Source organism: Meles meles, chromosome 18, assembly GCF_922984935.1.
Source record: "Meles meles chromosome 18, mMelMel3.1 paternal haplotype, whole genome shotgun sequence".
Taxonomy (NCBI): Eukaryota; Metazoa; Chordata; class Mammalia; order Carnivora; family Mustelidae; genus Meles; species Meles meles.
The window spans coordinates 16776080-16803671 of record NC_060083.1 but is presented as its reverse complement, the minus strand read 5'-3'; the positions used below and the strand labels follow the sequence as shown (position 1 = coordinate 16803671).

The window sequence follows — 27592 nt, the reverse complement described above, 5'->3', positions numbered from 1 at the left end:
TGGCAGTAGCTTGTTTAGTTACCATGCCAGCTACCTAGTAGGTCTTTGCAGGCAGGAACCATGTCTACCTTGGTTTTTCCCACAGTTGTGAGCTCAGTGCCTTGCACATGATAGGTACCCAGTAAATATTTCTAGAAGAAATGCATTAATGAACTAATAGATTAAGGATTTCCTGGGTGAATCAATTGACACAATGCTTGCTATCATGGGGCTTAAAGCCCACCTGAGAAGAGAAGGTTGGTATATGTGGAAGAAATCATTGGACAACATATAACAGTGGTGACCAAGTGCTACAGTATTTGACTCTGATAACAGTTGTAGCAGACAGATATTGGCAGAAGGTAAAGAAGGGAGATATTAGTGTGGGCTGTAATGGCTGGGGAAAGCTTTCTTGAGATCAGACTTAGAGTAAAGCCAGAATTTTATCTCAGGGTATGACTTACTCAGAAATGTGCAGAAGTAAGGGTGGGTGGAAGGACTGGGTTTGTTAATAATGAGTTTCTTTGGGACCCAGGGATCCCAGGGGTCAGAGCATTATAGAAGAGAGGAGTTGGAAGACAATGGCAGGGCCTCTAGCTGATGGGGAAGTAACAAACAGGAGGCAGGCTCTGGAGCCACACTAAGATAAGCTGGGTAAGCTGGGAGGGGGTTCAGAAGAGGTAGTTACTCCAAAAAAATCCCCTTTAACAGATTAAATTAAGATTCCATAATTATACAGTGCAACTCTTGCAGGATGATTTAGAAGTCATCAGCCTCATTGTTTTCCTCTCTCAACAGCGATTCCTGGCTCTAAGTATAACTGGAAATCATCAGAGCTATTAGTGGGAAAAAATAAATTGTATGTTTGTAGAGGACTTTATACTTTGCAAGTGCCAATCGTTCCAAACCTGCAATTCTGCAAGGTAGGTAAGATTCATTAATGATGGAGCGTAAGGTTGGAAGGGTTCAACAATTTGCCGAGGTCACAGGCCAGTAAATGATGGAGTCTGATTCCTGTGGGCTCCTAAATGTTTTGCTTGGGGGTGAGGTAAACAGAGTGTAAAAGACCATTTTGGGAGCCCCTCTCCACGAAGCCAGTTTTCCTCACCCTCCATTGAGTTATCCTAGTATTGGTATCTTTAGCTAGGGATAGATTTAACTCATAACTTGAGAGGAAAGCCTCACTCTTTGAGTTCCAAATGTTTGTCCCTTGGGCCAAACTTTGGGTGGAAAAAAACAAAATTTGGGTGGAAGAAAGTAGTTTCTTCCACCCCACAATACCCCTTTCCACTTACTTTACTTGCACCAAGGTGTTCTGCTCATGGGTAGTGTGAGGGGTAGAGATGAGGGTAGGGGTACTTGGGAAAATACTGCATCCTCATCACAGACCTTAATGATGGCAGTAGTAAATCCTGCCAATGCCACACTTGGTCTTAACTTTCTTTGGCAGAATAAATTAGGTACTGTTGTATTCCTATTGAGCTGATCAGGGAACTCTGACTAATGGAGATTAAGTTTCTTGGACAGTACGAAAACAAAACAAAACAAAACAAAACAAAAAAACACCTGAAATCTTGCCATTTGCAACAACGTGGATGGAACTAGAGGGTATTATGCTGAGTGAAATAAGTTAATCAGAGAAAGACAATTATCATATGATCTCACTGATATGAGGAATTTGAGAAAAAAGACAGAGGATCATAGGGGAAGGGAGGTAAAACAAAACCAGAGAGGGAGACAAACCATAAGAGACTCTTAATCTCAGGAAATAAACTGAGGGTTGCTGGAGGGGAAGGGGGTGAGGGTGAGGGGGTAGCTGGATGAGGGACATTGGGGAGGGTATGTGATATGGTGAGAAAAAAATTGTTTTTTAAATAAATTAAATTTTTAAAAAAGTTTCTTGGCCAGGTCATGGTACAGGTATGGGTGTAGTAAGGTGATCCCAGGTTGACTGGCTACAGGGCCCAGCACTTAAATGCTATGTAGGCATGCTGGGGTCCTCCCAAACTCAGCTGCTTACCCTGCTGTCCATCTCATTCCTTCTCCCTTCTAACTCTTGCTTCTCTGACTAGTGTCCCCTGGGTCAATCAAGACTTTTTTTTTTTTTTTTTTTTTAAGTCTTGAAAGAGAAAACAGAAAAGATTTTCATGTGGGTTAGGATAGTATTAATCCAGGTAACAAAGAAATTAAAGTGGAGGAGCCATTTTTCTGGTAGTTCAAGTGTTTGGAACTGGATCTGAAGTTCTGGGGCCTGGGTTCTAGTGCCTACTGACGATGAGAGAACATCTAGTACCTTCTAATCTGCAGCAACTCAGACCTTTGTGTCATTCTGCAGTTTGGGGAACCCCCCATGGTTCTCAATGGTTCCCAGGCTGTGGCAGGTGCAGAACATGGGCTCAGATCAGTTTTGGCTGATCACCTCCTTTCCCACACCCCTGAGGTGGGTGGTTGAGGGGGTGTGTAAACTGGGTGGGGAAACAAACAGATGGGCTTTTCTGTGGAGTAGGAGTGCTGGGTGCAGTTTGGTGAGAAGGATGCAGGTGCTGATGGCTATGAGGTGGTAGAGCCCCACTTGGTTTTGCACACTCTTTGCTCCAGATAAAGCTGGTGGAGAGGCAGCTTGGGAGAATACACACACACACACACACAGATATATACATACTCACACTTTCATACAAATTATTCTTAATTTTAAAAAGGTAAAACAAAAGCAATGTGAAAATGGGAAACCACACTGTTGTCTCAGAATTCATTCTTCTGGGCCTGCCCATTGATCCAAATCAGCGAGACCTGTTCTATGCCCTGTTCCTGGCCATGTATGTTACCACTGTCCTGGGGAATCTTCTCATCATCATCCTCATTGGTCTGGACTCCCACCTCCACACGCCCATGTATTTGTTTCTCAGCAATTTATCCTTCTCTGACCTCTGCTTCTCGTCTGTCACAATGCCCAAATTGCTGCAGAACATGCAGAGCCAAGTCCCATCCATCCACTATGCTGGCTGCCTGACCCAGATGTACTTCTTCCTGCTTTTTGCAGACCTGGAGAGCTTCCTCCTGGTTGCCATGGCCTATGACCGCTATGTGGCCATCTGCTTCCCCCTGCACTACACCACCATCATGAGCCCCAAGCTCTGTCTCTCCCTGGTGGTGCTGTCCTGGCTGCTGACGACTTTTATCTCATTATTGCACACCCTGCTCATGGCTCGGCTGTCTTTCTGTGCTGACAATGTGATCCCTCACTTTTTCTGTGACATGTCAGCTCTGCTAAAGTTGGCCTGCTCTGACATTCAGATAAATGAAATGGTAATCTTTATTTTGGGAGGGCTCATCATTATTGTTCCATTTCTGTTGATCTCTTCATCCTATGCACGAATTGTGTCCTCCATCCTCAAGGTCCCTTCTGCCAGGGGCATCCGCAAGACCTTCTCCACCTGTGGCTCCCACCTCTCTGTGGTGTCTCTCTTCTATGGGACAATCATTGCCCTCTATTTGTGCCCATCAGCTAATAATTCTACTGTTAAGGAGACTGTCATGGCTGTGATGTACACTGTGGTCACCCCCATGCTGAACCCCTTCATCTATAGCCTGAGGAACAGAGACATGAAGGGAGCCTTGGGAAGAGCCTTTTCAAAGTGGACAATACAGCTTTTTTGGGACAGAGACTCTAAAGATTAAAGTATGTTTTCAAACAGTAGATGTAATATTAACAGTGAGTAGTGTCTGTAAAGTCTAGTGGTACCCACCCTAATTCAGCCCTCATAGCACCTCTGGGGTTTTTCCCACATGTCATTAGTGGTGGGTCCATTGTACCTCTTGGGTTTACCACAGTTTCTGGGGGTGATGTACAAGAAGACTGACATGTAGTGGACACTTAGAAATTATTATTCAAATTTGAAAAAATACCACTCTAACCTTAGTGTTTACTGCACAAAAAGAAAAATGTTCAGTAGTTCCTAATTCTCTAAGAAGTAAATCCAAATTTCTCAACCACTTCAGTGCTTTGCTTCTGACAAATATGTTTATTCCATGAAGAATATCTTCTAATTTATTATGTACATCCTTTTGTAATTTTTTACTCTCCCAAGGATAATCATTTCTTCCCTTGTTGACCTATTCTGTACTTAATTTTCATTTCAGGTGTTGATTCACCTTTTTAATGACCACATTCTAAAATTTCTTTTTCTTTGATTTGTCTATCACTTGTCAGTTAATGACAAATTACTTCTTTTTTTTTTTAAAATTTTATTTATTTGACAGGTAGAGATCACAGGTAGGGAAAGAGGCAGGCAGAGAGAGAGAGAGGAGGAAGCGGGCTCTCTGCCAAGCAGAGAGCCCGATTGGGGGCTCGATCCCAGGACACTGGGATCATGACCTGAGCGAAAGGCAGAGGCTTTAACCCACTGAGCCAGCCAGGCGCCCCGTCAGATTACTTCTTTTGATAATATTTATATTTTGGATGAGAATTCATCTTTTGAATTAAAATCATATGATAAGCAATGAACCATGTGATTCTGTTATGAATTGTTAATTTATAGGAACTAAAATGGAAACCATATACAGCCTAAGGTAGCACAAATAGTGACAGAGGGATTAGAATCTATTTACTACTCTCAGGTGGATTTTTCCTCTGAAATATTATGCTAAAATCTTGTGATGCTTTCTTCATTTATTTCTTTTTTATGAAGTTTAAGTGTCTTGAAGACAGCTGCTCTCTAGTCTCTTCAATGATGAGTTCAGTGCCTTGTACTTGCTAAATGTAGAATAGTAATTGATTTTATTTGAATGCATTTTCATATGTGTCTTGAAATTAATGTGTGCCTTTAAAAATCTCACCTTTTTAAAAAAGTCCTCCTAATAATTCCAACTTTGACCTTATTTCTTCTTCAAAAATTTTTATTGATTACAAAAAGAAAACATTCTCATTGAAAATTATCCAAACAAAAAGTGATCATGGAGGATAAAGGTACTGGAAAAAAGTAAACTTCAAACTTGAGGGCAGGAGCACTAAAACCAAAATCCATGTATTATTTATAGAAAATATTTTCTGTTTTAATCTTTTCTTTTTCAACAAGGACTCATACTTTTAAAAAAAGATCTGTTTAGCAGAAAAAAAAAGTTGAGAACTTTTAATTTATTTTAAGGACTGCAAATGCCAGTGTAATTTTTTAATTTGCAGTTTCTGTAAACAACTTGTATAATAGAAAAGCAGAGAAATAAATTTCCCTCCCCTTCAGATGCACCTCACGTTTGTTTTAAAGCATAGTAGTTAGTCCAGATTTAAGAAGGTTTGGGGTGAACAAGGTAAGAAAGATTTTTTTTTTTTCTTGGCATCAAATCTTTCTGCCTGCCTCTCAGCTTGCTTCAGAAAATAAAAAAAAAAAAATCACAATAGTAATCAAAACATACATAACCTTGGAACAGAAGGAAATGCTGTGGACCAGAGAACTCCAAGAATTGTTTAAAAAATAAAAAAAAAAAAGTGCTACCCTGCGAAAAGTACTCTTAATACTTTTGAAATCTTTAGAGCAACTTTAAGGCTTGTAAATACATAGAACAAATATTTAAAAAAAGAAACAAAAATTGACTCAATACTATTTCTTTTCACTTTCAAAATATAAAGAACAAAATAAAGACAAACATTGCAAGTTTAAAAAAAAAAAAAGAAAATTATCCAAACAATAAAGAAAGAAATAATAAAGTGTGAATGTGAGGGTTCCCCAAAGTTCTGCTCTCCCCACAAAGGCAGTTAAAGGTTGGGGAATATTCAATATGTATAGATATTTTCTATGCAAAGACTAACTTTGCATGTAATAAATGAGATTAAATTATGCATTCCGTTTTTTCATGTTGTTACATAAAATATATTTTGAGTTCATTATTTCATATAAAGACATATAATCCTTTTAGAATCTGTATAGTGTTTTGTTGAATAGATGCATTAACCATAACTTATTTAAATAATCTGGGTTGTTTTCAGTTCTTTATTATTTTGAACAATACTTCAATTTTATTGCCTGGTCCGTATGTTTTCTTGTGGGCTTGTGCTTTGATTCTAAGGACACATTCTTAGAAATGGGCTTACTAGATCAAAAGCATGTTATAATTGGGTAGAAGTTTCCAAATCGCCTCCAAGGAATTCTGCTAACGTATACTCCTTCCAAAAGTGAATGAGCATAGCTGTTTCTTTACATGTTCTCAACAATGGATTTTTTTGTTCTCCAGCTATTTATCAACCTAATATCAAAACATGAGATTTTACTATTTTTAAAAAAGATTGATTTATTTATTTGAGAGAGAGCGAAAGAAAAAAAAAAAAACTCGAGCAGGGGGAGGGGCAGAGGGAAAGAATTTCCAGCAGATACCCACTGAGCGAGGAGGCCAAGACAGGGCTCCATCTCAGGACCCTGGGATCATGACCTGAGACAAAATCAAGAGCCAGCTGTTTAATCTACTGAGCCACCCATGCACCCCGAGATTTTACTATTTTTAAATTGAATTTCTAGGGCGCCTGGGTGGCTCAGTGGTTTAGGCCGCTGCCTTCGGCTCAGGTCATGATCTCAGGGTCTTGGGATCGAGTCCCACATCGGGCTCTCTGCTCGGCAGGGAGCCTGCTTCCCTCTCACTCTCTCTGCCTGCCTCTCTGCCTACTTGTGATCTCTGTCAAATAAATAAATAAAATCTTAAAAAAAAAAAATTGAATTTCTATACATATCAATAAGGTCAAACGTCTCTTTATATTAACTACTGTTCCTTGAGCATGTAATTTGAGCACGCCCTTTGGCTTAAGTCAATTTTCTTCTTTCTTGTGATGCCACTTTACCTATCTTGTAAACCACATTTCCCTCGGTCTGTTCAAGTTCTGACTTTGGTAGTGATGCATTTTTCCTTCACTAAGATCATAAACTTCAAAGCAGACAAGTAAGTTGATTTTTATTTCTTGATATATATTTTTTCTTTGACATGCTTGGAAAAGGATTTTCTATCCCCAAATTAATGTTATTATTATATTATCATCATTATTATTATCTCATTATTTTTTCTAGTTCTTGCACAGTTTTAGTTTCTATATCTTTACTTTGATCCACCCAAAATTTTAAGGGCAACTGCCCCTTTTCTCTTCCCCCCTTCCTTATTGTCTTCACCTTCACAGATATGAAAAACTGATTTTATAATGTCCTAAGGCTCATGTACACCTCATTATATTATTATTACTTTATTCATTTCTGGACTTATTATATTGACATCATCCTATCTATAACAGTGCATGTTAGGTGCCTTATGTGACAAGCCCTTCTCTATATTCTTCTCTTCCAAAACTTTCCTGACATTTTTCCTTTCAGATATGCTTTAGATCTATTTTGCTAAATTCCAATAAAAAAAAAACCTATTGGGAAATTAACTGGAGTTACATTGAATTATTACATTCATTTATGAATTCGAATTGACTATTAAAAAAGAATTGTCTTTTTTTTTTTTGACAGAGATCACAAGTAGGCAGAGAGGCAGGCAGAGAGAGAGAGGAAGGGAAGCAGGCTCCCCGCTGAGCAGAGAGCCCAATGCGGGGGTGGGGGGGGGTCCTCAATCCCAGGACCCTGAGATCATGACCTGAGCCGAAGGCAGAGGCTTTAACCCACTGAGCCACCTAGGTGCCCCTATACAGTTGTTGGTGGGAATGCAAGTTGGTGCAGCCACTTTGGAGAACAGTATAGAGATTCCTCAAGAAATTAAGAATAGAGCTTCCCTATGACCCTGCAATTGCACTTCTGGGTATTTACCCCAAAGATACAGATGTAGTGAAAAGAAGAGCCATCTGTACCCCAATGTTTATTGCAGCAATGGCCACGGTCACCAAACTGTGGAAAGAACCAAAATGCCCTCCAATGGACGAATGGATAAGGAAGATGTGGTACATATACACAATGGAGTATTATGCCTCCATTAGAAAGGATGAATACCCAACTTTCATAGCAACATGGACGGGACTGGAAGAGATTATGCTGAGTGAAATAAGTCAAGCAGGGAGAGTCAAGTATCATATGGTCTCACTTATTTGTAGAGCATAACAAAGAACACGGTGGACATGGGGAGATGGAGAGGAGAGGGAGTTGAGGGAAAGTGGAAGGGGAGATGAACCATGAGAGACTATGGACTCTGAAAAACAACCAGAGGGTTTTGAAGGGGCGGGGGGTTGGGGTGGGAGGTTGAGGAACCAGGTGGTGAGTAATAGGGAGGGCACATACTGCATGGAGCACTGGGTGTGGTGCAAAAACAATGAACACTGTTACGCTGAAAATAAAGAAATAAAAAAAAACCCTATAAATAACAAATATCTTTCCATTTACTCCAAGTTTTCATTTCTCAGTTAAATTCTATAGACTTCTTAATTTGGTATATTGCTGTATATTGCTTTCTACATTTATTCCTAGGTATTTAACATTTTTTTTAAAAAAGTAAAAATGTAAAAAATGTAAAAAAATGGGGGGTCACTGTTGTGTTTTTAGACAATAATTTTTTTACACAGGAGTTACTGATTATTTTGTATATCAGTTTTACAGTAGTCCACCTTATTAAATTCTCTTTTATTTTCTAATAAGGATTTTCAATTAAATATTTAAGCACTGAAGATACACAATCAAAGCTAATATCAGTATTGGTAAGTATGAATATTTTTTCAAATACTTAGTTCTGTTATTTCTCTTCTCTTATTGCATTTGAATACCATTTCGAAAACTACATAAAATAATAGTTATTCTAAGGAGAGTTCAGATGTTAGTGTAAGGCCCTACTCTTTATCCTTCAATAGTTTTTGATATTGAAGGGCATAGTTAACTTTCCCAACTTGTTTGGAGGTATTTTTGGAGAAGGCCCTTTGCAGAAAGGGCCCACCAATGCATGGGGCTGCCATATCATGACAGCGCTAGTCTACAGAAGAGAGTCTAAAATTCCGTCTCTACCTCAGCATGCACATAAATGAGATGAACCATGAGAAACTCTGGACTCTGAGAAACAAACTGAGAGTTTTGGAGGGGAGGGAGGTAGGGGTTTGGGTGAACCTGGTGGTGGGTATTATGGAAGGCATGTATTGCATGGAGCACTGGGTGTGGTGCATAAACAGTGAATTTTGGAACACTGAAAATAAATATAAATAAATAAATACATACATACATACATGCACACAAACGCAAATATTCTCAACCATGTTGGGCCATGAAGATCTGAAAAGTTCTTACACACTGATGGAGTGCAGATGGAACTGAGAGTTAGTGTATCTCCAGGGACTATCAGGATAATGAGGGAGGAGACCATATAGCAGCAGCTCAAGTCAGAGCTCAGAACGAGAAAGAAGACATTGCAGAGTCTAACAGAATTGGTTTCTCTAAGCCTGTTTCCTCTCTTGTGCAATGAGAATAATAGTATATTCCTCCCGGAATCTTGTGAGGTGTAAAGGAAACATATGCGTAGAGTACTTACGTTAGCCCTCACTAAAGGTTATCTTCTATTATTTTTAGTACAAGGATGTCATTACACTATTGTAATAGTGAAACATTGGGAAGGCAAACTATCAATAAGGAGCTGATTAAACTGAAGATAAAAATAAAGAAGTTATATTTGTAGGGATAAGAGAAGATCTCCTGGACTATTATTTCATGAAAAGGGAAATTGCAGAATATGTAGAGAGGGAGACTTACTATTCATGTGTCAAAAGCAGGGAGAGAAAGGTGCAGGAGGTATTGAACTGGTAACTGGGATAAAGGTGGAGATCGGATTGAATGATACTTAAGAAGAATTTTATCTTTATTTCTATTTTTGAGTTCTTGCCATGAAAATGATGGCTATATTATCTAGGGAATAGAATTTTTTAAAAAATTTTATAAAAATTACATCTTCCCTTAAATTTCCAGAAAAAGAGTCTGAAGATGGTGTGGTCTACACTGCAGCACCCTGTCCCCCTAAAAACAAACAAACAACAACAACAAAAAGGAACTCTTTTTAAAAACCTTATTACACTGCTTCTTGGGTTTCCTCTCCATCCACTAGGTTGCTGCCAGCCACACTCTTCCCTCTTCCTCTCCAGAAGCTACAAAACTCATTCCCTAGCACCCTGATTGTTCCCTTTGCTTTTCCAAAATTTATAAGTAATCTCTATTTTTTAAACATTCAGACAATGAGGAAACGAATTTAACTTATTGCTATATACACATCCCTGTAAAATAAACATATTGCCACCTTTGCTTCAGGTCTAATTTTTTAATTTAACCATAAATAAGATGCGGCAGGATCATAACTGCTAACGCTTTGTAAAGCTAGAAAAGGAGGGAGAAGTTCTTTTGTAATTGTTCTTATTTTTGAAATGCCTGTTAATCAGGAACTGCACTCACAACTCTTGAGACACAGCCCTCCTCCACCTGAGTCCCCTTTTTAGGGCGCCCTTGACCTCCTTGTTGCGAAGGCTGTAGATGAAAGGGTTCATGGTTGGTGTGAGCACTGCGTAGACCACGCTGGCCAGGCGGTCGTAGCGGGCTGAGTAGGCAGACGATGGCCGGAAATAGACAGAAAGGACAGAGCCAAAGAAGAGCGACACCACCACCAGGTGGGCCCCACAGGTGGAGAAGGCGCGGCGCCGGCCCCCCGCTGACTGCACTCCCAGCACCGCAACGAGGATGCGAGCATAGGAGAGAGATACAAGGAGCAGAGGGGTGAGCACCACGGCCAGACCCTCAGAGAAGATGGCAGTTTCCGCGGCCTCCGTGTCCGAGGTCGCCAAACTCAGCATCACGGTCATGTCACAGAAGAAGTGGCGCACAGGGGCGGGGCACGGGTAGGAGAGAGCAGAGATGAGCAGCGTGTGAAGCAGTGAGTGCAGGTGGGCCACTGTCCAGGACGCTGCCACCAGCGCTGTGCAGCGCCAGGGCGTCATGACCACCCGGTAGTGCAAGGGGCGGCAGACGGCCACCACGCGGTCATATGACATGGCTGCCAGCAGGTAGCTCTCGGTGATGCCCAGAGCCACGAAGAAGTACATCTGGGCAAAGCATCCCTGGAAGGACACGGCCTGGCCCGGGTGGAGCAGGCCGGCCAGCAGTCTGGGGACCGTGACAGTAGTAAAGCAGACATCCACAAGGCTTAGGTGACCCAAGAAATAGTACATAGGGGAGCGGAGGGCCCCATCCGATCTCACCACCACCACCATGGTCAAGTTGCCCAGTGCATTGAGCAGGAAGACACTAAGGAAGAGCAGGAAGAGCAGCGGATGGATGTCAGTTCCATCCACCAGGCCCAGGAGGAGGAATTCCGAGGCTGATGTGAAGTTGGCCAGGGCCATGGAGCAGCAGGACAGGCAGGGCTGCAGAGAGCACACAGGGGGAGCAGGCCTAAGTTCTGGCACCTCTAGCTAGGCTTCTGCATGTCCGGGTTCGTGTCCTATTTTCAAATATGTGCTTGCTAAAAAGGCTTGGAAACCACAACGCCCCCCCCCGCCCCATTTTATGAAGAAACGGAATCTCAGAAGGGTGTCCTAAGGCCTTGGGTGCTTTCAAGCTGGGAGTAAATCAAGATCTGATTTTGAGACCTGTCTCTACCACTCAGGTGGTGTGACCCCTCTGAATGTTTCTTTTTCTTTCCTTGAGGAAAATACTACTAGCTACCCCCAAAGTGTGTTGTAAAGACAAAGTGGGTAAGAAATTGAAGGCACTTCTTCAAAGAAGACACACAAATGGCCAACAGACACATGAAACAATGTTCAACGTCACTAGCCATCAGGGAAATACAAATCAAAATCACAAGGAGAGACCACCTTATACCAGTTAGAATGGCAAAAATTAAAAAGACAGGAAACAAGTGTTGGAGAGGTTGTGGAGAAAGGGGAACTTCTTACACTGTTGGTGGGAATGCAAGCAGGAGCAAGCCACTCTGGAAAACAGTGTGGAGGTTCCTGAAGATGTTAAAAATAGAGCTACCCTACCACCCAGCCATTGCATTACTAGGTATTTACCCCAAAGATACAGATGTAGTAAAAAGAAATGGCATCTGCACCCCAACGTTCATAGCAGTGATGTCCACAATAGCCAAGCTGTGGAAGGAGTGAAAATGTCCTTCAACAGATGAAGAGGATGTGATCCATATACACAATGGAGTATTACTCAGCCATTAGAAAGGATGAATACCCACCTTTTGCAACAACATGGATGGAACTGGAAGGGATTATGCTAAGTGAAATAAATGAAGCAGAAAGACAATTTTCATATGGTTTCAGTAATATGTGGAACATAAGGAATAGAATGGAGGCACAGAAGAATGGAGGGAACTCTGAATGGAAAGAAATCAGAGACGGAGACAAACCATGAGAGACTCTGGACTCTAGGAAACAAATTGAGTGTTACAGAAGGGAGAGGGATGGGGGAACGGGGTAACTGGGTGATAGGCATTAAGGCACAGGGTGTTCTATGCAACTATTGAATTGTTGAACACTACAACAAAAAGTTATGATGTACTATGTACTATGCTGGCTAACTGAACATAATAAAAAAGAAAAGAAATGTAAAATACTTAGAGCACACCACCCAGTGGACAAAAATGTTACCCATCTACTGATCTACTATCGATGTACCTATCATCTATCATCATTTGCTTAGTCCAATAAGTAGCTGAGGCAGAATTGGGACCCAGACATCTGAATGCCAGTTGAAGTTTCTTCATAAAATACCTTATGGCATTTACCATTCATTGATTCACCACATATTGTGTGCTAACTCAGGAATTATTAAGTTTTCTGTCAAGGATATTAGAGTAAACATTTTAGGCTTGTGGACCATATGGTCTCTGTTGCAAGTATTCAGCTCTGCCATTGTAGCAGGAAAACAGCCATTGATAATATGTAAATGGATGGCAATGGCTATGCCCCAATAAGACTTTATTTACAAAACAGGAGAGGGGGCAGATTAGGACATAGTTTGCTGACCCCTGTGCTAGGTACTTTGGGGAACAGGGTGAGTCTTAGTTTTGCCTACAGTCTGACCTAGAGCAGATTGCAGTGTTTCACAGTTTACTAATTTCATGAACCACATGAGAGTCAATTATTCTGCCGGAGGAGTCTGGGAAGAATTTAAAGAAGAGATGGGATTTGAATTGGGTCTTGGAGAATGAATAGAGTTTTATACTACAGACATGTTATGGTGTGGGAGGGGGAGGCATCCAGATAAGGGACGGGGTTGTGTGGGGTTATTGGTAGAGGAATTATAGAACGAAGAAGATAAAATTCATATATGATACTGGGACAAGGCTTGTCTTTGTTCTGACCTCAGCTGACAGAAAACTTCAAAGTTTCTCAGTTAACCAAGTGATTCAGTGATCTCAGAAACCAGGCACTCATTTTGTTCCCCACTCAATCTGTTCCTTTAAACACATTTTCTCCCATTGCTCTAAAATTTCTATAAATGTTCTATTACTGGCCTTGTCTATTACCACTTTGCCGGGAAAAAGGGCCAGGCTTTGATGAGATCCCAGAGAGCAGACTCAATGAGTTCTTAGCAGGAATGTTCCTTGCAAGAAGTCACTGGGGTTTGTTCTGTCTTGCCAGTGACCTAAACACAAAGTTCACCCAAGCAGTATTTGTTTAATGAAGATTTTTAAAGAGCAATGAGAGAAAAAAGAGGGAAGGGAAGGTGCAAGAGAGAAGATGGGCAACCTGCAGTGTCCACTCTTGTCGCTTCCCAAGAGAAACCCCAGATAAAGCCTATAGCCCATTTTTTCATTTCTTCTACATTTCTGCATTCATTTCTTCTGCATTCACTGTCACCCATTAGTTGTCCCAGAGAGTCATCTGATTATGCCAACTCCACCGCTTTCCCCAGCAAAAAGCCAAAGTATAGAAGAGCCAGGACCGTGTCACCTCTCCTGTCCATCTCCTTGTGAGGTACAGGGCTTGGCAGAGCCCCTGACCTTCCCTCCCCACCTCCAAGTGGGCAGTTGTGGGATGTAGAGGAAAGGTCACTGCCTTTGTAGTCAGAGCCACCTGGGTTTTAATGCTGATTGGATTTGTAAACATAGACCTACCTTCATTTCATCTCCACTCTCTTCATCTATAAAGCGGAACTACTAATCATTCCTCTCTGCATGACTGATGCCAAGACTGAATGAGGTAATATATGTATAAGCATGTAGCAGAGGATGAACGCTTAGTAGAAGTCGGTTCCCTTTCCATCAACTTCTGATGCCTTCTACCTCTTCCCCGAGGCTACTAGAAGCAATCCAGTCCACTGTTAGTTATTTAAAGATGTTTTTCTTAATCTCAGCTGAATCCCACTTCCCTGTAACTTTTCTACAAGCCACAGTTTTGGCCACTGGGGGTTAAATGTTTACTCTCCTTGCTGGGCAGCTTTTCATACAGTGTTAAAAAAATCCATCCTAAGTCTACTAAGTATTCTTTCCTCCAACCCAAATACCCCTGGTGCCTTAGACTCTTTCTTATAGGACCTCATTTCCAGGTCCTTTTTCATTCTGGTCACTCTCTGCTTTGTCCATGTGTTTCTTAACTGGAAATGGACACAGTGGTCTTGCTGGGGTTGGGCTTTGTGGAGTCCCTGGGAGTAGTACTCAACTGTACACTTCACACCTATCTGTTGAGTACCTGCTTTGGGTCAGGCTTTGTGGTCTCTAGGATTATAAAGGCAGGTCAGCCATTGTCCTTGGTCTCCAGCTGTGCATAATAATAAGCACTCCACTATGTATGTCTGAACAAAGAAGGAGTAATTTCCTGTACTTGGCTGATTCAGGCAAGAGTCCAAAGAAGAGGGGAGGTTTGAACTGGGGTTGGGGAGAGAATTTCAGGTAGGGGAGAGAATGGGAAGGCCGAAAAAGGTGTTTTGTAGGTGGAGGGAGCCAACATGCGGCTTCTTCCTTCCTACAACTGTAAGGCACAATGTAGTGAGGTAGGGAGGAAGATAGGACCCCAGACAGGAAGACAGCAGAGGAAAGTTGGGCTCTCTCACCTGAAGGGCTGCATGCCAGGCCTCAGTTCTGTCCACAGAGTCTGTGAGCTGATTTCCCTCCTGCCCAGAGGTCCCCAGTCTTCAGAAGAGATGTATTCTCATCCATCTTCACCCAGAGACTTTGGTGTGTTTTCTGTGGGGTAGGACAGCAGCCTTAGAAAGAGAGAAAGCCAGAGCCATATGGACCCTGGGAATTCTTGGACCCACACTCTTTCTACTCAGTTTATGGCCCTTCCTGTCTCCCACTGCCCATCAGGGACAGTGCAAACAGCTCAGCCCGGCAGCCAGAGCTTTCCAACTTGGTTCTCTGGTGGTCTCAGCTCCAACTGCTTCCACGTGCTTCCCTGTACCCTCACTGTAGGCAGGTCAGCATTGTCATTTTCCCTTATTTACACCTTTCTCACACGCCTTTCCTGTACACTGCTCCCCACCCAAAATGCTCTTTCTACCCTTTCCCAATACCCAGCTCTGCTTTCTCCAAGACCTGCCCCCCCACCACCATCCTTTCTTAACTTCTCCAGTCCACACAATAACCTCTCTCCTCCATCTCTTGTGCTTAATAAATGTCAATTTCTTCTGTCACCCAGCCCCTAAACACTTCTGGTGTTGGGAGATAAGTTGACTGAATTTTATGTTGCCTCCCCTGGAAAGCCTGGCCTAGGACTGGTTTTCTTTCTTTCTTCTTTTTTTTTCTTAAGAAGAAATTCTTTTTTTTTTTTTTTAAGATTTTATTTATTTAACAGAGAGACAGAGATCACAAGTATGCAGAGAGGCAGGCAGAGAAAGAAGGGGAAGCAGGCTCCCCGCTGAGCAGAAAGCCCAATGTGGGGCTCAATCCCAGGGTCCTGGGATTGTGACCTGAGCCGAAGGCAGAGGCTTTAACCCATTGAGCTACCCAGGCACTCCCAGGACTGGTTTTCTTGAATGCAGAGCTGTTACAGTTTATTCAGAACCCCTTCTTACAGGTTCTGATTTAATCACACATGACAGGTGTCTGCTTTGAAGTGGATAGGAAGGACTGACTTAAGGTCACAGAATGAGGCAGAGATACTTAGGATATAGAACCAGAAACCCCATTTCCCAGGCAGCTTGTAGAAGAGGTCGCCTTTGTAACAAACTCTTAGATGCACCAAGACACAGAAGTACACAGGGATATGAGCCTGCACAGAGACATAGACATATCCTGATAAACCCAGTCACATGGACATGACAAGGACACACTCACACCCACCACCAGGACAGGAATAGACACACATGGGCACACCTGATAACAGTCATTAAACAGAGGTGTAGACATATACACAGATTGGTCCATAGACATACAAGTCACGGACATGGAAAGACCCAGATGTAGACCCCTACACCCAAAAATGCCAGAGATGTAGAGACCTCCGTGGATTCTTCCACACATCAGGAGTCAACACACAAACACCAACAGCTTCCTCCTTCCTCTCACGCTTGTCAAAGGTCTCCATTTGCCTAATCAGAGTGGAGCATGGGCAGTGACAAATAAGAGAAGCCATCACTGGCCCCCAGCACTCTCAGTCCTGGGAGTTTTTCTTTCTTTCTCTTTTTTCTCTTTCTCTTTCTTCCTTCTTTCCTTCCTCCCTCCCACCCTCCCTATCTTTCTTTTTTTTTTTCTTTTTTTGGAGGGGATGAATCAGGGGATTAGGGGGCAGCAGAGGGAGAGAGAGAATCTTAAACAGGCTCCAACCCTGCACACAGCTAGATGTGGGGTTCAATCCATGACCCTGAGATCATGACCAGAGCCAAAATCAAGAGTCAGACACCTAACAAACTAAGCCCCTCAGGTAACCCCCGTCCTGAGAATTTCTATCCAATTCCTTGACTCCAGTCTCTTCCTGGTCAGCCCAGATTCTTCTCTCAGTAACATCCAGAATAGCCTTCTCTTCTACCAGTTTTCATCCAAGAGGAGTCCTTCCCCCATCCAAGGGCTTCCTCCTTCCTCTGTTTCCCTCTGCCAATTTCTTATCCATTTCTCTTCAATAATTTACACAGCAATCTTACCTGCTTTATCTATTCTATGTCAAGCAGCTACTTAAACACCAGGCAGAGAGGGCATTCAGAGCTTTACGAATAAGACACAATCAAAGAGTTCATCTTCCTATCTTGGTATCAGCAACTGGCAATAATTTTAAGATCACCTAACCCAGCAGCCATGTCAACAATGGGAAACAAGGCCTAGAGAACACTGTGCCTGAAGTCATTCAGCAATCTGGGGACAGAGCCAGTAATTAAATCCAGGGCTCTAAACCCTACCTTGTCGTGTGCATTTCCTCATCTTCTCTGCCATGTATTGGCAGGTACGTCTCATTTTTCTCTCTCCCTCACCCTCTTTCCCTTGCTTTAGCTCCTTGCCTTTCTGCCATTAATTATTCTGCTCTGTACCAGCAAGTGTCCTGCCTGACCCCTTACCTGTGAGTACAGTGGGCTCTGCTCTCCACACCAGATACCAGAGGCTGATTTGCTACCATCGGGGGAAAGTGAAGACAGAAGATTTACCTCAACAGCCAAGGGTGAGAAGAGTGGCCTGCTGGCTGGGAGCACAGGGGGCCACTCACTAATTAATTAACCAGGAAGCTTCATGGAGAATGGCCTCTGCACCTGCTGGCTCCATGAGGCCCCCTCAGCCCTCACCCAACATGGCTTCTCTCCTACCCTTCTAGAGAGGCTGAGTAAGGAGAGAGAACTAAACAGCCCAGGAATCCAGAATTGGGAAAGACACCCTTCAGTGTGGTGACCACCTGTGATGGCCCACTGTGCTCAGAAGATACTCTCAGGGCTCTGCCTCTTTCTAAGAGGGTACTAATGGCCTGAGAGGGACAGGGCTTGTTGACAGTCATAGAGCCAGGGACCCTGGTCTGTTCTCCCTGCCATTTAAACCCCACATCTTCCCAGAAATTCTCCCTGAATATATCCTGAAACTTTCTCAGTATATATACTGAGCTGCAACCATCACCCCTAAAGCTGGGACCCCACTGTGATTTGCCTGTCGGAAAGAACTCTCTCTTCTGACCCAGCTGTGGGGAAAGTAGCAAGGTGGAGCTGGGGACCTTGATGCCCAGTCTCCCAGCCTGGACTCACAAAGCCCTTCCTCGAGCCCCAGGCCCACCTCAGCCCCAGAGGTCCCACCTGATCTAGAAGTCGGAGGAGGGAGGAGGGGCTGGAGTTGCCAGCAGATTTCCACCAGGAAACAGGCTCAGGGAGTGCCTATGGAATTGCCCTTGATGGGCTTCAGGAGTGTTGCCTTCTGTCGCCCATAGTCCCAGTCAGAGATGCTGACAGGATCTCAGCCCTGCCCAGCTGGAGCCAGGACAAGAGGATTTCTGCTCCTTGTTCCAAAGCCTTTGACTCTTCTGTCCTCTTCGGCCTGACACAGCAGCCCTCCCACCTCTGAGGGGCAACCTAATTCCCAGGCTGACAAATTTCTTGCAAGGCAGTAAGCTTGTGGAACTAACTGGTAGCAACATCCCAGGGGATGAACCTCTCCAGGAAGACTACTGAAAACATTGTTCACCATCCACGGGGTGCTGGCCCCACTGGGCTCTGAGGAGTGTCAGAATAGTCGTGGAATGAATGAGGTATTCCAGTCCTGACCGGCTGTGGGACTCTGGGCAAGCGTCTTCCCACTCAGGGCCTCTGTTTCTTCATTGGTAAATTGAGAGGGAGGTACTGACAGAGTCTGATGACCCCTTCATGTTAGAGAATGGAACATCTGGATGGGCCCTGAGTAGTTGCCATTCAGATCCCCCCGGTTGGGGGGAGACTTGGGTAAAGGAATTATGATGCATTGTGCGTCTGTGGGGCTCAGAGTAGAAGGTGTGCCTGTGGCTTTGTGTTCAGGGAGAATTTCTGGGAGGAAGTGGGGTTTAAATGGCAGAAGAATGGGAGGATGTGGGTGTGTAAGAGGGCAGTGTGCATCCCCACTGGATGTGGGGAGCACAGTTTATGCAGAGGGGCCACCCACGAGAAATACAATGGAAAGGAAAGGCTGCCTGCACAAGTTTCCAGTAGGAGAGAAGGTCCATGCATCCACTTCCAGGTTCTCTGGCATCTTCTTGCCCTTACTGGCTGTGAGACCTTGGGGAAATTACTCAAATTTCCTGTACTTGAATATGCCACCTGTAAAACGGAGAAATAATAGAACCTGCTTCATAGGGATGCTGTGAGGAATGTAAGCCCTTGGAATAGTGCCCAGCACACAGCAACCACAGGCTACATGTTGGCTGTTACTGTTATTATCCTGTGTGCTAGGTGTCTTAGGGTTTGCTCTTGTGCCCTTTGGACCTGGATTACTTACTTATTTATTTTTTTTTAAAGAAAGCACCTTGGATCTTTCCATTTCCCTGGTAAACATGAGATGACCATTGTTAAATGATAAAGAGACATTATCTTCTTATTAGCCGACTCAAATAGCTAGTAGCTATCTCAAATAGATCTGAGGATACTACCTAATATCGTAAGACTATCACTGTTGTTGCAACATGTGGTAATATGCTCTGATTACTGCGTTCCTGTTGTTTAACAATGCTAAGTACTACTGCATGATGGAGCCATGTTTGCCATGGAAGAATGGCAATAACTCTTCAGAGACTTGCTAGCTATAAATGCTTAAGCATTTATAGAAAATGTGATTTTCTTTCCTTTTTTTTCAAAAAGTATTTTTATTATGGTAAAATACAGGTGGCAGAGTCAAGATGGCGGGGAAGTAGGAGGAGGCGCCATTTCAACCTGTACCCTAAAGTGAGCTGATAACCTAGCAGGGAACTCCAACCACCCATGAAATCAGCCTGAGATCAGAATTCTACACGTCTGGATCTCTACAGGAGCACAAGACACCAGTGGCAGGTAAAGCAGAGTGGGAACATCGGACTGATATCGGAAGATAAACAAAAGGGGAAGGGAGCCATCAGAGGTGACCGATTGGAAAGTAATACCCCAATATGAGAGTGCCCTGCATCTGGGGACCAGCATTAACTTGGAGTCTGGTTGAAAGCACTCAAAAAACAAAGAGCAAAGGATCGCGGGGGGAAATAGTGGGAATCTGGGAGGTTAGGGACAGGGACCTAAGTCCCCGGACCCAGGACAGCCTCCTCTGGCGCTGAGCCAGAGAGAGTGCGGCGGAGAAATCAGGTCTCTGTCCCTGAGCTGCCAGCGTGCCTGAACACCAGCGAGCCAGAGAACGAGTGGGGCCTGGCTCCCGTGAGGGGCTGGGAGCCTGGCCAGAAGGCAATCCTGAAACGGGAGCATCCCACACCCTCCCTTGGGAGAGGTGCTCATAGGCATTAGCCTGGAGCTCTGGCATCCGGAAAAACCAGACATTCCCAGCCCACGACAGCGGGAAAATCTCAGTGTGCGATCTCTGCTCCGAACCTCTCTGGCGGTCTGGAGCTGCCTAGACAACCGCCGCTGCCCTGGTATTGGGTACAACGAGGAGCTCCTGCATCCCCACGGACAGTGACTCAGTACCGACTCTGCCAGCAACTCTGCAGAGCATTCTGAGGCTTCTCTCTGAGAAGGAGGTTGGAGTGCAGCTTGCTCTCCTCTAAAACTCCAAAAACCATCAAAAGCTGTCAAGGCGAGAGAAAACAGATGAAAGAACATAAAAACCCCCAGAGAACAAAAGCCTGAAAAAAGTTTCCTCAGAGCTCACCCCCTTGAGGGGAGCTGGAGGACCTAACTCAGGGAACATCATTGTCTGAAAACCCACATGGCAGGCCCCTCTCCCAGAAAACCAACCAGGAAGGAAGAAAAGAAAAGAAAAAAAAAAGAAGACTATAAGAGAACAACCACCACTACTTCATAAATACAACTTTTATTTTTAACTCTTTACCAATATTCTGTTTTTTTTTAAATACATACAGATAATTTTTTAACCTATTTACCATCACACTGAGATGTCCAGTACATCAAATTCCTTAATAACCTTCTAACCTGAACTTTTTGATATATGCACCCATGGTTTTTTTTTTGCTTTTCTAATTTTTTAAATTCTTTTTTAATTTTAACTTAGTTTAGTCTAGTTTATTCTTTTTTAATTTTTATTTTCTACTGTACATATAGTGTTAAACTTCAAGGTAATCCCCTTTCCCCAATCAATGCTACCCCTATAGGCAAACCAGTTTCTAATCCCCCTGTAACTTAGGAAATTTGAGTCCCTTAACAAAAACATCAAGATACATTCAGGAAGAATCAAAATAACCTTCCTCGCCCACACTGAGAATTTATAACCACTCTCTCAATTTTTCCTTCTGCCAGTGTTTCTGTGAATTTGTGTTTGTCCTGATAATATATAAATCTTATACTTGGGGTTCTTTCTGATGAGGTTCCTCCCTTTTTTTGCTTATATATATATATATATATACATTTTTTTCTCTTGTCATATAATTTTATCAGTCTTTTTGTTTGTCTGTTTTTGTTTGTATACTTCATAAATCTTACCTTGGGGCCCATTTGGGCTGAGCCTTCTCTTTTATCTTCCCTTTTTTCCCTGCCTCTCTCTCTCTATTTTTTTCTTTTTCCTTTTTTCTTTTCCTTTTTTTTTTCTTCTTCTCTATTTTTTTTCTTTTCTTTTTTCTCTCATTTGGATGGGGAACCCTGATTGCACAGAAGCGTTCCAGGATGCACCTTGCCTGCACCACAATCGAAAAACCCAGCTGCATCTGTTCAGTCATCTCTTACCAAAATGACTAGGAGGAAGAATACCCAACAGAAGAAAAATACAGAGGATGGACCTTCTGCATCAGAGCTAATGGCTATCGACATAGACAATATGTCGGAAAAGGAATTCAGACTAACAATTATCCAGGCAATAGCTAGGTTGGAGAAAGCCATGAATGACCAAACAGAATTGATTACGGCAGAACTGAAAGCCACCAGGGATGTTGTTCACAATGTTAGGGCAGAACTGAAAGCCACCAGGGATGATGTTCAAAATACTCTCAATGAGTTCCAATCTAATCTAAATTCTCTAAAAGCTAGGGTACCTGAGACAGAAGATAGAATTAGTGATCTGGAGGACAAACAGAGAGAAAGGATCAGGAGGAAGCCTGGAACAAACAGCTCAGAAGACAGGAAAGCAGAATCAGGGAAACAAATGATGCCCTGAAACATTCCAATGTCAGAATTATTGGAATCCCTGAAGGGGAGGAAAAAGGAAGAAGTCTAGAAGATATAGTGGAAGAAGTTGTCTATGAAAATTTTGCCAATCTCATGAATGGAAACAACGTTCATGTACTAGAGGCAGAGAGATTTCCTCCCAAGATTTTAGATTCTCGAAAGTCCTCACAACACCTTATAGTTAAAATGAGGAATTATGTTTCAAGATAGACCCTCTTAAAAGCAGGTAGGACAAAGAAGCTCCTTACACACAGAGGAAAGCCCATTAGAATAATGTCAGACCTGTCCACAGAGACCTGGCAAGCCAGGAAGGGCTGGCAAAATATATTCAGAGTACTAAATGAGAAGAACATGAAGCCAAGAATACTCTATCCAGCAAGACTGACTTTTAAAATGGATGGAGAGATAAAGAGTTTCCAAGACAGGCAAGGCTTAAAAGACTATGCAACCACCAAGCCGACACTGCAGGAAATATTAAGGGGGGTCCTATAAAAGAGAAAAAATCCCAAGAATATCACTGAACAGAAATATAGAAACAATCTACTGACAGAAAGTCTTCAAAGGTAACACGATGTCAATAAAAACCTATCTCTCAATAATCACTCTCAATGTGAATGGCCTAAATGCACCCATAAAACGACACAATGTTGCAGATTGGATAAAACGACAGGACCCATCCATAAGTTGTTTACAAGAGACCCATTTTGAACCTAAGGATACACCCAGACTGAAAGTGAAGGGATGGAGAAGCATCTTTCATGCCAATGGGCCTCAAAAAAAGGCCGGGGTAGCGATGCTCATATCAGATAAATTATATATTAAACTAAAGACTGTAGTCAGAGATACAGAAGGACACTACATAATTCTTAAAGGGACTATCCACCAAGATGATCTAACAATTGTGAATATCTACGTCCCCAATATGGGAGCACCCAATTACATAAGAAAACTATTAATCAAGATAAAGAGTCATATTGATATGAATGCAATAATAGTAGGAGATCTTAATATGCCTCTCTCAGAAATAGACAGATCATCGAAGCAGAAAATTAATAAAGAAATAAGAGCATTGAATGAAACATTGGACCAGATGGACCTCATCGACATATACAGAACATTCCACCCTAAAACAACAGAATACTCATTCTTCTCAAGTGCACATGGAACCTTCTCCAGAATAGACCACATACTGGGTCACAAAGCAGGATTCAACCGATACCAAAAGACTGACATTATTCCCTGCATATTCTCAGATCACAATGCTTTGAAACTGGAACTCAATCACAAGGAAAAGTTCAGAAGGAACTCAAACACCTGGAAGCTAAAGACCACCTTGCTTAAGAATGCTTGGATCAACCAGGAGATCAAAGGTGAACTTAAACAATTCATGGAAACCAATGAGAATGAAGACACTTTGGTCCAAACCTATGGGATACAGCAAAGGCGGTTCTAAGGGGGAAATACATAGCCATCCAAGCCTCCCTCAAAAAAATTGAAAAATCCAGAATACACCAGCTGTCTCTACACCTTAAAGAACTGGAGAATCAACAACAAATCAAACCAACTCCACACGCAAGAAGGGAAATAATCAAGATTAGAGCAGAGATCAATGAGGTAGAAACCAGAGATACAGTAGAACGTATCAATGAAACTAGAATCTGGTTTTTTGAAAGAATCAATAAGATCGATAAACCATTGGTCACACTAATCCAAAAGAAAAGAGAGTCAGCCCAAATTAATAAAATTATGAATGAAAAGGGAGAGATCACAACTAACACCAAGGAAATAGAAACAATCATCAGAAGTTATTACCATCAGTTATATGCCAATAAGCTAAGCAACCTAGATGAAATAGATGCATTCCTGGAAAACTACAAACTCCCAAAATTGAACCAGGAAGAAATTGACAACCTGAATAGACCGCTATCTAGTAACGAGATTGAAGCAGTGATCAAAAACCTCCCAGAAAACAAGAGCCCAGGACCTGACGGATTCCCTGGGGAATTCTACCAAACTTTCCAAGAAGAAATAACACCAATTCTCCTGAAGCTGTTCCAAAAAATTGAAGCAGAAGGAAAACTTCCAGACTCTTTTTATGAAGCCAGCATTACCCTGATCCCCAAACCAGGCAAAGACCCTACCAAAAAGGAGAATTTCAGACCAATATCACTGATGAATATGGATGCAAAGATTCTCAACAAGATCCTAGCAAACAGGATCCAGCAGCACATTAAAAAGATTATCCACCATGACCAGGTGGGATTCATCCCTGGGTTGCAAGGTTGGTTCAACATTCGCAAATCAATCAATGTGATAGAACAAATCAATAAGAGAAGAGAGAAGAACCACATGGTCCTCTCAATTGATGCAGAAAAAGCATTTGACAAAATCCAGCATCCGTTCCTGATGAAAACGCTTCAAAGTATAGGGATAGAGGGAACATTCCTGAACTTCATAAAATCTATCTATGAAAAACCCACAGAAAATATCATCCTCTGCAGAGAAAGGGGAATCCTCCTCCACTGTTGGTGGGAATGCAAGCTGGTGCAACCACTCTGGAAAACAGCATGGACTTTCCTCAAAATGCTGAAAATAGACCTACCCTATGACCCAGCAATTGCACACTGGGTATTTACCCTAAAGATACAAACGCAGTGATCCGAAGGGGCACGTGTACCCGAATGTTTATAGCAGCAATGTCTACAATAGCCAAACTATGGAAAGAACCTAGATGTCCATCAACAGATGAATGGATAAAGAAGAAGTGGTATATATACACAATGGAATACTATGCAGCCATCAAAAGAAATGAAATCTTGCCATTTGCGATGACATGGATGGAACTAGACGGTATCATGCTTAGTGAAATAAGTCAATCGGAGAAAGACAACTCTCATATGATCTCCCTGATATGACGACATGGAGATGCAACATGGGGGGTTAGGGGGGATAGGAGAAGAATAAATGAAACAAGATGGGATTGGGAGGGAGACAAACCATAAATGACTCTTAATCTCACAAAACACACTGGGGGTTGCTGGGAGGAGGTGGGTTTGGGAGTGGGGGAGGGGGTTATGGACATTGGGGAGGGTATGTGCTATCGTGAGTGCTGTGAAGTGTGTAAACCTGGCGATTCACAGATCTGTACCCCTGGGTATAAAAATACATTATATGTTTATAAAAAAAAAATTGGAAGGGGAGGCAAACCATAAGAGACTATGGACTCTGAAAAACAACCTGAGGGTTTTGAAGGGGCGGGGGTGGGAGGTTGGGGGAACCAGGTGTTGGGTAATAGGGAGGGCACGTATTGCATGGAGCACTGGGTGTTGTGCAAAAACAATGAATACTGTTATGCTGAAAAAAAAAACATTTAGAAATTAAAAAAATATATATCATCCTCAATGGGAAAAAGCTTGCAGCCTTCCTGTTGAGATCAGGAACATGACAAGGATGCCCACTCTCACCACTCTTGTTCAACATAGTATTAGAAGTCCTAGCAACGGCAATCAGACAACAAAGAGAAATAAAAGGTATCCAAATTGGCAAGGAAGAAGTCAAACATCTCTCTTCGCAGATGACATGATTCTTTATATGGAAAACCCCAACGACTCCACCCCCAAACTACTAGAACTCACACAGCAATTCAGTAACGTGGCAGGATACAAAGTCAATGTACAGAAATCAGTGGCTTTCTTATACACTAACAATGAAAATACAGAAAGGGAAATTAGAGAATCGATTCCATTTACTATAGCACCAAGAACCATAAGATACCTGGGAATAAACCTAACCAAAGAGGTAAAGGACCTGTACTCGAGGAACTACAGAACACTCATGAAAGAAATTGAAGAAGACACAAAAAGATGGAAGACTGTTCCATGCTCTTGGATTGGAAGAATAAACATTGTTAAAATGTCTATACTGCCTAGAGCAATCAATACTTTTAAAGCCATTCCGATCAAAATTCCACCAGTATTTTTCAAAGAGCTGGAGCAAATAATCCTAAAATTTGTATGGAATCAGAAGAGACCCTGAATTGCTAAGGAAATGTTGAAAAACAAAAACAAAACTGGCGGCATCACGTTACCCGATTTCAAGCTTTACTACAAAGCTGTGATCACCAAGACAGCGTGGTACTGGCATAAAAACAGACACATAGACCAGTGGAATAGAGTGGAGAGCCCAGATAGGGACCCTCAACTCTATGATTTTGATGCTTGTTCCCTTTGCCATATTAGGGAAATTCTCTCCAATGATTCTCTCCAATAGACCTTCTGCTCCCCTCTCTGTTTCTTCTTCTTCTGGAATCCCAATTATTCTAATGTTGTTTCGTCTTATGGTGTCACTTATCTCTCGAATTCTCCCCTCATGGTCCAGTAGCTGTTTGTCCCTCTTTTGCTTGGCTTCCTTATTCTCTGTCATTTGGTCTTCTATATCACTAATTCTTTCTTCTGCCTCATTTATCCTAGCAGTGAGAGCTCCATTTTTGATTGCACCTCATTAATAGCTTTTTTGATTTCAACTTGGTTAGATTTTAGTTCTTTAATTTCTCCAGAAAGGGCTTTAATATCTCCAGAGAGGGTTTCTCTAATATCTTCCATGCCTTTTTCGAGCCCGGCTAGAATGTTCAGAATCGTCATTCTGAACTCTTGATCTGACATATTACCAATGTCTGTGTTGATTAGGTCCCTAGCCTTCGGTACTGTCTCTTGTTCTTTTGTTTGTGGTGATTTTTTCCGCCTTGTCATTTTGTCCAGATAAGAGGATATGAAGGAGCAAATAAACTACTAAAAGGGTGGCAAAGACCCCAGAAAAATGCGCTGTAACCAAATCAGAAGAGACCCCAAATTGTGGGGGGGGGGGGGAGAAAGGGGATAAAAAGAGGTTCAGAAAAAAAAAGAAAAAAATTTAAAAAATAAAACAAATAAAGAAAAAATATAAAAAAGAAAGAAAAAAAATATATATATTTAGATAAACTAGTCAAAAAACGTTAAAAAAGAAAAGGGTAATAGTTTTTTTAAAAATTTAGCAGAAGAAGAAAAAAGAAAAAAGAAAAAAAATTGAAAAAAAAAAAAATTGAAGTAGCCGCAAGACTAAAGAATCATGGGGAGAAAGCCATGAGTTCCGTGCTTTTCTTTCTCCTCCTCTGGAATTGCTCTGCTGTCTTAGGAATTGAACCTACTTTCCTTGATAGATGAACTTCATCCTGGCTGGATATTTTGTTGATCTTCTGGGGGAGGGGCCTGTTGTAGTGACTCTCAAGTGTCTTTGCCCGAGGCGGGATTGCACTGCCCTTACCGGGGGCCAGACTAAGTAATCGGCTCGGGTTCGCTTTTGGGAGCTTCTGTTCCCTGAACGCTTTCCGTAGAGTTCTGGAGGACAGGAATGAAAATGGCGGCCTCCTAGTCTCCGGCCTGGAGGAGCCGAGAGCCTGGGGCCCCATTCCTCAGTGTGCCCCCAGAGGACAGCACCCAATCACTCCC

The 27592-nt window shown here is 42.4% G+C and overlaps 2 protein-coding genes across 2 annotated transcripts; one reads left to right on the top strand and one right to left on the bottom strand.

Moving 5' to 3' along the window:
* The first annotated feature begins 2700 nt into the window (after positions 1-2700).
* On the top strand, positions 2701-3657 carry LOC123930015 (olfactory receptor-like protein DTMT). The gene has a single exon (XM_045986236.1). It carries the CDS (start codon positions 2701-2703, stop codon positions 3655-3657), a length of 957 nt encoding a protein of 318 aa, XP_045842192.1.
* A 6700-nt stretch (positions 3658-10357) lies between these two features.
* Positions 10358-11305, bottom strand: LOC123929927 (olfactory receptor 1L4). Its single transcript, XM_045986104.1, has one exon. The coding sequence runs from the start codon at positions 11303-11305 to the stop codon at positions 10358-10360; it is 948 nt and encodes a 315-aa protein (XP_045842060.1).
* Positions 11306-27592: the final 16287 nt, after the last annotated feature.

Excerpts from the sequence above, each read along its gene's own strand:
- LOC123929927 (XM_045986104.1), bottom strand. The coding sequence starts at position 11,305 with ATGGCCCTGGCCAACTTCACATCAGCCTCGGAATTCCTCCTCCTGGGC.
- LOC123930015 (XM_045986236.1), top strand. The coding sequence starts at position 2,701 with ATGGGAAACCACACTGTTGTCTCAGAATTCATTCTTCTGGGCCTGCCC.